General features: G+C 44.9%; 1 protein-coding gene across 1 annotated transcript; it reads left to right on the top strand.

Moving 5' to 3' along the window:
- The first annotated feature begins 4,255 nt into the window (after positions 1-4,255).
- On the top strand, positions 4,256-5,406 carry LOC134568481 (gastrula zinc finger protein XlCGF17.1-like). Its single transcript, XM_063427100.1, has one exon. The coding sequence runs from the start codon at positions 4,276-4,278 to the stop codon at positions 5,302-5,304; it is 1,029 nt and encodes a 342-aa protein (XP_063283170.1). The 5' UTR covers positions 4,256-4,275; the 3' UTR covers positions 5,305-5,406.
- The last annotated feature ends 4,820 nt before the right edge of the window (positions 5,407-10,226 follow it).

Raw genomic sequence — 10,226 nt, 5'->3', positions numbered from 1 at the left:
ATTGCCATAAAGGGGTGTGCATGATCTGCAATGTTAAGGCAGGTTGTATGTATCGAAGTAATATCCAAATGAATGCCGGGACCCAAAGTTTCCCAGCATAACATTGGCTCTGCCGGCCTGCTTCTTTCAATAGTTCATCCTGCTGCCCTTTCTTCTCATTGTAAAGGAGCACATGCACTCAGCCATACATCTAATCTTAAAAAAAAAAAAAAAAAGTGATTCATCAGATCAGGCAATCTTCTTCCATTGCTCCATTGTCCCCATTGAAGGTCCCCCCCTCATTGATAATTTTAGGGCCCCCACCCGCCGCTCAGGAGTTTATCAAAATTATCAATGACGGGGGGACCTACTGTCCCCCCCCCCCGGCCCCCACCCCTGTGCGGCGGGTGGGGGCCCTAAAATTATCAATAAGGGGGGGGACCTACTGTCCCCCCCGGCCCCCACCCCTGTGCCGCGGTTGGGTGCCCTAAAATTATCATTTAGGGTGGCGGACCTACTGTTGAATGCCGCCCTTTGAAGAACCTGAGTGATTTACCGCGCATGTGCGCGGAATGCGCGTTCGCGAGCTGAGCTGTCTGACTGACAGCTCAGCTCGCTTTCTAAAATTATCAATAAGGGGGGGGGACCTGCTGTCCCCCCCCGGCCCCCACCCCTGTGCGGCGGGTGGGGGCCCTAAAATTCTCAATGAGGGGGGGACCTACTGCCCCCCCCGGCCCCCACCCCTGAGTGGCGGGTGGGGGCCCTAAAATTATCAATGAGGGGGGGACCTACTGTCCCCCCCCCGGCCCCCACCCCTGTGCGGCAGGTGAGGGCCCTAAAATTATCAATAAAGGGGGGACCGACTGTCCCCCCCCGGACCCCACCCCTGTGCGGCGGGTGGGGGCCCTAAAATTATCAATGAGGGGGGGGGACCTACTGCCCCCCCCGGCCCCCACCCCTGAGCGGCGGGTGGGGGCCCTAAAATTATCAATGAGGGGGGGGGACCTACTGCCCCCCCCGGCCCCCACCCCTGAGCGGCGGGTGGGGGCCCTAAAATTATCAATGAGGGGGGGACCTACTGTCCCCCCCCCCGGCCCCCACCCCTGTGCGGCGGGTGGGGGCCCTAAAATTATCAATAAGGGGGGGACCTACTGTCCCCCCCGGCCCCCACCCCTGTGCGGCAGGTGGGGGCCCTAAAATTATCAATGAGGGGTGGGGACCTACTGTCCTCCCCCGGCCCCCACCCCTGAGCGGCGGGTGGGGGCCCTATAATTATCGATAAGGGGGGACCTATTGTCCCCCCCGGCCCCCACCCCTGAGCGGTGGGTGGGGGCCCTAAATACAAAGGGGGCGGGGAACCCTAGTTAACCCTCCCCCCCCCCAAAAAAAAAAATATCTCCCTACCTACCCCCCTCACCCTAAAAATAATGAGGGGGGACCATTAATTAAAAACCTGTAAAAAAGAGAAAAAAATAAGATAAAATCAACTTATCATTCGATGTTTTCTTTCTTCTATAATCTTCTTTCTTCAGCCCCAAAAAAGGCCAAATAAAAATCCATAATAACCGACGCAATTAAAAAAAAAAAAAAAAAAAAAAAAAACGAGCGCAAAAAAAATAATCCATCTTCACCCATGGAGGGCTCCGTGCAGACTGAGCTCCGCAGGGCGGGGGAAGGCTTATAAAGCCTTGCCCCGCCCTGCAATTAGGCTAAGAACACTCTGATTGGTGGGTTTAAGCCAATCAGAGTGCTCTTTGTCATTTTACAAGCGTGGGAAAGTTCTTTGGAATTTTCCCACGCTTGTAAAATGACACAGAGCACTGTGATTGGATGGATTTCAAGCCATCCAATCACAGTGCTCTGTGTCATTTTACAAGCGTGGGAAAGTTCTTTGGAATTTTCCCACGCTTGTAAAATGACACAGACCACTGTGATTGGATGGATTTCAAGCCATCCAATCACAGTGCTCTTTGTCATTTTACAAGCGTGGGAAAGTTCTTTGGAATTTTCCCACGCTTGTAAAATGACACAGACCACTGTGATTGGATGGATTTCAAGCCATCCAATCACAGTGCTCTTTGTCATTTTACAAGCGTGGGAAAGTTCTTTGGAATTTTCCCACGCTTGTAAAATGACACAGAGCACTGTGATTGGATGGATTTTTATTTGGCCTTTTTTGGGGCTGAAGAAAGAAGATTTTAGAAGAAAGAAAACATCGAATGGTAAGTTTTTTTTATCTCTTTTTTTTTTTTTTTTTTACAGGTTTTTAGTTAATGTTCCCCCCCTCATTATTTTTAGGGTGAGGGGGGTAGGTAGGGAGATATTTTTTTTTCTATGGGGGGGTGGGGGGGAGGGTTAACTAGGGTCCCCCCCCTCCTTTGTATTTAGGGCCCCCACCCACCGCTCAGGGGTGGGGGCCGGGGGGGGACAGTAGGTCCCCCCCTTATTGATCATTTTAGGGCCCCCACCCACCGCTCAGGGGTGGGGGCCGGGGGGGACAATAGGTCCCCCCTTATTGATCATTTTAGGGCCCCCACCCGCCGCACAGGGGTGGGGGCCGGGGGGGACAGTAGGTCCCCCCCTCATTGATAATTTTAGGGCCCCCACCCGCCAGGGCCCCCACCCGCCGCACAGGGGTGGGGGCCGGGGGGGACAATAGGTCCCCCCTTATTGATCATTTTAGGGCCCCCACCCGCCGCACAGCGGTGGGTGCCGGGGGGGGGGGAGGAGAGTAGGTCTCCCCCCCCCCCCCCTTCAACCACTATTGTGGACAGTAAGCGCCCCTGTGGGTTCGGGCTTCAGCTGTCAGCTGAAGCTGTCAGCTGAAGCCACGCCCACAGCAGTGCTGACAGGCTATCAGCACACAAAGCGCGTTCACAGTGCTTTGTGTGCTGATAGCCCGTCTGATGCATTCACCCAGAATGCATCGGACGAGAGGCCTTTTTAGGGCCTCTGAACTCGGAAGTCCCTCTGGTGGCCGTCTGATTGACTGCAACAAGAGGTGTTCCAAGCTTCCAATGTAAACACTGCATTTTCTCAGAAAATACAGTGCTTACAAGAAAAAGGCTCCGGGTAGCTGTAGCACTCACATGAACAACCTCATTAAGCTGAAGTTGTTCAGGTGACTATAGTGTCCCTTTAACAAGCAATTAAGCTGCGGTTAACCGCAGCTTCAGGGAGGTAAATTGGCAGCACACTCCAGCTTCTGGGTGGCCAATTAACAACGCCGGCCGGCTTCCCACAGCTCTGGGGAGGTTGGTGAACGGCTGTTTGTTCGGTATATGAAATCTACCGAACTGCTGTGCAGAAAGGGAGAAATAAAACCTTCTGCACAGTAAAATTAACCCTTTAGCTGCCGGTCCATAATCCAAAGGCAGCAGGCGGGCAACCAGGCTCCTCCAATACAATGTGGCGAGATTGGTTTCGTCACACCAGGTATCTAGTAAAATGTCAATATCACAACATTCTAGTATAAGTGGTAGAAGCGAAGAGTGATGTACAAAGATTAGTAGATACATGGAACATCCTTCCAGTTAAAGTGGTAAAAACTAATAGTGGTATAGAAAAGGTAGTAGATACTTGACACAGCCTTCCACTGGTAGGGGGATAACCGTGAAATTATGTGCTGCATGTGATATACACAATGTGTTATTTGTTGCTCTAGCATAAATGCAGATATGTGAGGCTTTATGTCAATCAAATAAATCAAATTGTGCAAAGCAATTTAAAGTAAAAGGGGTATACTCAATTTTACTAGAGAATGGGTTAAAGCACACAAAATACTTTATTTGCAATCACTATGACACCCGATGGTCATTTTTCTTATCTATTATAAAATTAGAGTCTGTTTTCTAAGTATTTCCTTTAACTCCCAGTATATTTCTTTCAGGTTTATGTGTCAGGAGAGATTTTACTGAAATAAGTGACAAAAACAGAAATACATGAAGTATGGCGTTGAAGAAATCTTTTAATAACATAATCAAAAAGTCTAACTCTGAAAAATCAAGCATTTTATCAGATTCATATATGTTCTCAAAACCGATAGTAAACACAAACCTTACACCTTTCTCATGTTCTGAATGTGGAAAATGTTTTAGCTGTACACAATCTCTTGTTAGACATCAGAGAACTCACACAGGAGAGAAACCATTCTCATGTTCTGAATGTGGAAAATGTATTGGTAGTAAGGCAAATCTTGTTATACATCAAAGAACTCACACAGGAGAGACACCGTTTGCATGTTCTGAATGTGAAAAATGTTTTAGTAGTAAAGACACTCTTGTTAAACATCAGAAAATGCACACAGGAGAGAAACCATTCTCATGTTCTGAATGTGGAAAATGTTTTAGTAGTAGAGACCACCTTCTTACACATCAGAGAACTCACACAGGAGAGAAATCGTTCTCATGTTCTGAATGTGGAAAATGTTTTAGTCTTAAAGAATATCTTGTTAGACATCAGAGAACTCACACAGGAGAGAAACCATTTGCTTGTTCTGAATGTGGAAAATGTTTTGTCAATAAAACAAAGCTTGTGCGTCATCAGAGAACGCATACAGGAGAGAAACCGTTCTCATGTTCTGAATGTGGAAAATGTTTTAGTAGTAAGGCAATTCTTGTTATACATCAAAGAACTCACACAGGAGAGACACCGTTTGCATGTTCTGAATGTGGAAAATGTTTTGTCAATAAAACAAAGCTTGTTGCACATCAGAGAACGCACACAGGAGAGAAACCGTTCTCATGTTCTGAATGTGGAAAATGTTTTAGTCTTAAAGAATATCTTGTTACACATCAGAGAAATCACACAGGAGAGAAACCGTTCTCATGTTCTGAATGTGGAAAATGTTTTGTCAATGAAACAAAGCTTGTGCGTCATCAGAGAACGCATACAGGAGAGAAACCGTTCTCATGTTCTGAATGTGGAAAATGTTTTAGTCGTAAAGAACATATTGTTACACATCAGAGAACTCACACAGGAGAGAAACCGTTCTCATGTTCTGAATGTGGAAAATGTTTTAGTCGTAAAGAACATCTTGTTACACATCAGAGAACGCATACAGGAGAGAAACCGTTCTCATGTTCTGAATGTGGAAAATGTTTTAGTTGTAAAGAAACTCTTGTAAGACATCAGAGAACTCACACAGGAGAGAAACCATTTGCTTGTTCTGAATGTAGAAAATGTTTTAGTAGTAAAATACATCTTGTTATACATCAGAGAACTCACACCGGAGAGAAACCATTTGCTTGTTCTGAATGTGGAAAATGTTTTAGTAGTAAACCAAATCTTGTTAAACATCAGAGAACTCATACAGGAGCGATCTAATGTTCAGAATGTGGAAAATGTTTTGTCACTAAAGCAAATCTTGTGCGTCATGAAAGAACTCACACAGAAGAGAGACCGTTCTCATGTTCAGAATGTAGAAAATGTTATTGGCGGTACTCACCTCTTGTTAGACATCAGATAACCCACACAGGAGAGAAACCTTTCTAATGTTATGTTTTGTCACTAAAGCAGATCTTGTTTGTCATCAAAGAACTCACACAGGACAGGAACTGTTCTCATGTTCTGAATGTGGAAAATGTTTTAGCCGTCACTCAGTTCTTGTTACACATCAAAGAATTACACCGGAGAGAAACTGTTCTCATGTACTAAATGTTAAAGAGATTTAGCTGTTAATCCTAATCTCTAGGTGAGGTGTTGCTTAAGATTGTATAATGTATATGGATTAAAATAGGAATAAAATGTTGTGGCAAACACCGCCACTGTACTTTGTCCATTCTGTTCATATCCTGTTTCATGTCAAATGTGTATGCCTTTAAGAACCAAGTGTCCGTAATGTGGTTCAGGCAAGTAACAGTATTCATATGCTAATATTCGTATGCTGGCGGCATGAAAACCGCCAGCCTCCCTGCAAATCGTTAAACGAACGGTGAATTTCATCACTGTTCGTGAAACAACTAAACTACCGAATGGAGACCACACACAGGGAGTCGTGTGGCCCCCCATTAAGGGTTGCAACAATGTTGCAATCGGTAATTAAGAGGATTCAGGGTGGCCGTCGTTCGGCTACCGACCATGCAGTGGTCAGCCATCTTGGATCCTTTGTTAGCCCTGCGGTATTTGGTCATCGAGCGCCTGGAACTAAAATCGGCTACTCGATGGCACGAATACCGCTGGACTTCCAAGCCGTTCGGGAGCCCCGGTCTTTCGGTAATGTGGTTCCCTAAGTTCATTCGGTAGTTTGAAGGGAACTTAACTGTAATGTCTATTTCATGCGGCGTTCGGTTATTTGAGCTGGGATCTGAGCGGTACTTTCACGAACTGTGCGCTCAGACCCCAGCTATCTACCGAGCGTCCATCCATTTAAATATACCGAATATTGTACAAGTTATGTATTTTAATGTAAAATGTCAGTTCTGCTGCACGGAAGGGTAATCCACTTAACTGTATATTCTAGTGGGAGTATCCCTCTCGTGCAGCAATGCCTGATTGGAGAAATGTCCAGATTATTCAGTTCCCCATGTAGTCCCCTACTGTACAACCCCTGAAATGTCAGTAGGGAAACCCCTTGCACGGGGAATCCCATAAATACTGGAAGTCTGTGAATAAAGCCTCAGTTGACCTCCAAGCTATGTGTCGTCTAGTTCTTGGAGGGAAGGGATTGTAACTACGCTACCTGCCTTTTGCCTGTTTTTGGATATGCTTATTCTGTCTACCAGCGGAGATACCGTGGATAATACCACTACCCCGCTACAAATGTCTTGTATTGTGAATTTTTAATAAATAGTAACTGTGATAGTAGCAGTCCATGTACATATGATGCATTGGTATTGTGGCACCCCCATGCTATCATCCGGGGGTGCCTAATCTGCAATGCTAACTCTGCTCTCCTTGATAGCAGACTAAACGGCAACCGGGATACATTGTGGTTGTATGTTCTGGTTGTTATACTAACTAGTCTGTTCCACTGGTAGTACCAGGTATCTTTATTATGGTTCCTTAGCATGACTCAAGTTTGCATGGATTCCAACCAAGACCTCCTCAAAGAAACAAGACACACGCTTCTGACTGACAACTTATAGGATCACTATTTCTTAGCTTCAGCTTTTATTAAAACCGCAGCACACACATGAAATGTGTTTACAGATTATTAATACCAATGTGAATAGGAATTGGGTTAGGAGACCAGACAGAGGAATTAAATTAGGTTGAGCTAATTATTCCCCACGGTCCTTTATTCGTATCCCAGGACACAATAACCTTGGATATTCTAAGGGAAAGGCTAGTTCCCCCACCCTCCATGTTAATACAGACTATAATCAAATGTTATTGTAGTGGACTAGAAGTATTAACTGCAATATGTCCGCTTGTAGGCTTAATCAGCATTCAAGAGAAACATAGCGCGGCAATCCCACTCCCATTCCCCAACAACTGAATGATACACAGCTTTGGGAGTCAACTGTTTTTTTATTGAGCCACAGCTGGCTTTAATACAATTCCCTGTCCAAGGGGTTTCTTTAATTACATTCCAGGGGTTTTCCCCTGGTTGACCTTGTGGGGACAGGGAACAGAGACACATTTCCCAGACTCCTTTTCTGTACTTGGAAGATAATTGCGTAACGACAATTCTTCAATTAGATTATCTCCCAAGTTCAGAAAATTAATGAGAAAACAAGAACAGGTGATTGTGCAGATAGGATATAGCTCCACAAAATTGTAGGACCTTCCTAAGTTCTGTAAGAGTAAAAAGACCAAACATAGGGTAATACGTTTAGCATATATAATTAAATTGACGAAGCTTAGTCAAACTCACAATTTGATGAGCAATTATAAGTTTGCTCTAAACTGTATAGGCAGAGTAAATCATTCAGATGTACATGGATCAAAGCTAGGTCCCCCAGGAGGTGTTGATAGCCCTCAGTCAGGTAAATCAGGAACCAGGTAGCCAGGCACAGGTGAAAAAATTAATTTATTCTCAATAAAATATATTAAAAAAGCACAACGCGTTTCAACCTTATACACAAGGTCTTCCTCAGGTGCATACCATAAACAGTACCACAACATTCTTATATAGCATGCATAATGAATAAAATTACATTGCAAAACATTAACAGCTGTGTGATTGATAGTCCATCCTCTTTTACCATATATGGAATATTTCCGGTTGTAGTTAAGGTTTATTTGCCTCTTTCAAGATGTCTTTTCAAGTTCAGGGTAGGTGGCTTCTGAAAACTGGGCATTATTCTAGGGCAAAAGGGAATCACAGCACCACGACTACGACGGCCCCTGCGGGGTGGCCTGCCTCTTCCTGTCATTTTTTGGGGGATTAGTGGTACTATGCGTGCAAGCTACTGTGAGACCAGATATGATTGGCAATGTGAACTGTAACAGTTCTGCAGAGCACACACTGTAGGCCTGACAGAGCCGCTTGAAGGACATTAAACTGCTATTCAATCTATAACAGTGGAAAAAAATTTTTTGGTTTTAAATGCACGCTATAGAGACACTAGATATGATTGGCAATGTGCACTGTAAAAGTTCTGGAGAGCACACACTGTAGGCCTGACAGAGCCGCTTGAAGGACACTGACTGGCTGCTATTAGCTTACACTGGAAACCTTTTTTCTTTGTAAAAGCAGGCTATAGAGACACCAGATATGAGTGGCAACTGTCACAGTACACTGGCACAGGTCTACAGAGCACACGCTGAAGGAGGCCTGACACCAAGACGCTTGCAGACAACTAACTGCTCTTCTATTACAGTGAAAAAACATTTTTTTTTTTAATCTAAAGCTTAAGCTATTGTAAAAACAGATATGAGTGGTGGCACTGGGCAAGAGGGCACAGTATCCACTGTGAACCTCACACAGAAGCTGTGAGCCTCACACAGAAGCTATTGTAAAAACAGATATGAGTGGTGGCACTGGGCAAGAGGGCACAGTATCCACTGTGAACCTCACACAGAAGCTGGCAGGCAGGTAACTGCTCTTCTATTACAGTGGAAAAAAATATTTGATTTTAAAAGCACGCTATAGAGACACCAGATATGAGTGGCAACTGTCAAAGTACACTGGCACAGGTCTGCAGAGCACACGCTGAAGGAGGCCTGACACCCAGACGCTTGCAGACAACTAACTGCTCTTCTATTACAGTGAAAAAAAATATTTTTTTTTAAATCTAAAGCTTAAGCTATTGTAAAAACAGATATGAGTGGTGGCACTGGGCAAGAGGGCACAGTATCCACTGTGAACCTCACACAGAAGCTGGCAGGCAGGCAACTGCTCTTCTATTACAGTGGAAAAAAATATTTGATTTTAAAAGCACGCTATAGAGACACCAGATATGAGTGGCAACTGTCAAAGTACACTGGCACAGGTCTGCAGAGCACACGCTGAAGGAGGCCTGACACCCAGACGCTTGCAGACAACTAACTGCTCTTCTATTACAGTGAAAAAAAAATATTTTTTTTAAATCTAAAGCTTAAGCTATTGTAAAAACAGATATGAGTGGTGGCACTGGGCAAGAGGGCACAGTATCCACTGTGAACCTCACACAGAAGCTGGCAGGCAGGCAACTGCTCTTCTATTACAGTGGAAAAAAATATTTGATTTTAAAAGCACGCTATAGAGACACCAGATATGAGTGGCAACTGTCAAAGTACACTGGCACAGGTCTGCAGAGCACACGCTGAAGGAGGCCTGACACCCAGACGCTTGCAGACAACTAACTGCTCTTCTATTACAGTGAAAAAAAAATATTTTTTTTAAATCTAAAGCTTAAGCTATTGTAAAAACAGATATGAGTGGTGGCACTGGGCAAGAGGGCACAGTATCCACTGTGAACCTCACACAGAAGCTGGCAGGCAGGCAACTGCTCTTCTATTACAGTGGAAAAATTTTTTGATTTTAAAAGCACGCTATAGAGACACCAAATATGATTGGCAATCTGCACTGGAACAGTTCTGCAGAGCACACACTGTAGGCCTGACAGAGCCGCTTGAAGGACACTGACTGGCTGCTATTAGCTTACACTGGAAACCTTTTTTCTTTGTAAAAGCACGCTGTAACGGATCTCCTGGCACCCCGACTTGGTACCTCCGTTAATGGATGCTCCTAGCGCTTCCTGAGGACTCCAAGCACTCCACCAGACACCATAAGCACCGCAGGCTGCAGCTATCTCCCTTCAGAACGAAGCAGGAACAAGCTCTTACAAGAGCTCAGTGATTATAGCAAGGGAATATGCCTA

The sequence above is a fragment of the Pelobates fuscus genome, chromosome 7, assembly GCF_036172605.1.
Source record: "Pelobates fuscus isolate aPelFus1 chromosome 7, aPelFus1.pri, whole genome shotgun sequence".
NCBI lineage: Eukaryota > Metazoa > Chordata > Amphibia > Anura > Pelobatidae > Pelobates > Pelobates fuscus.
Note: the sequence above shows the minus strand (reverse complement) of the source record. Positions and strands in the feature narration are given on the sequence as shown.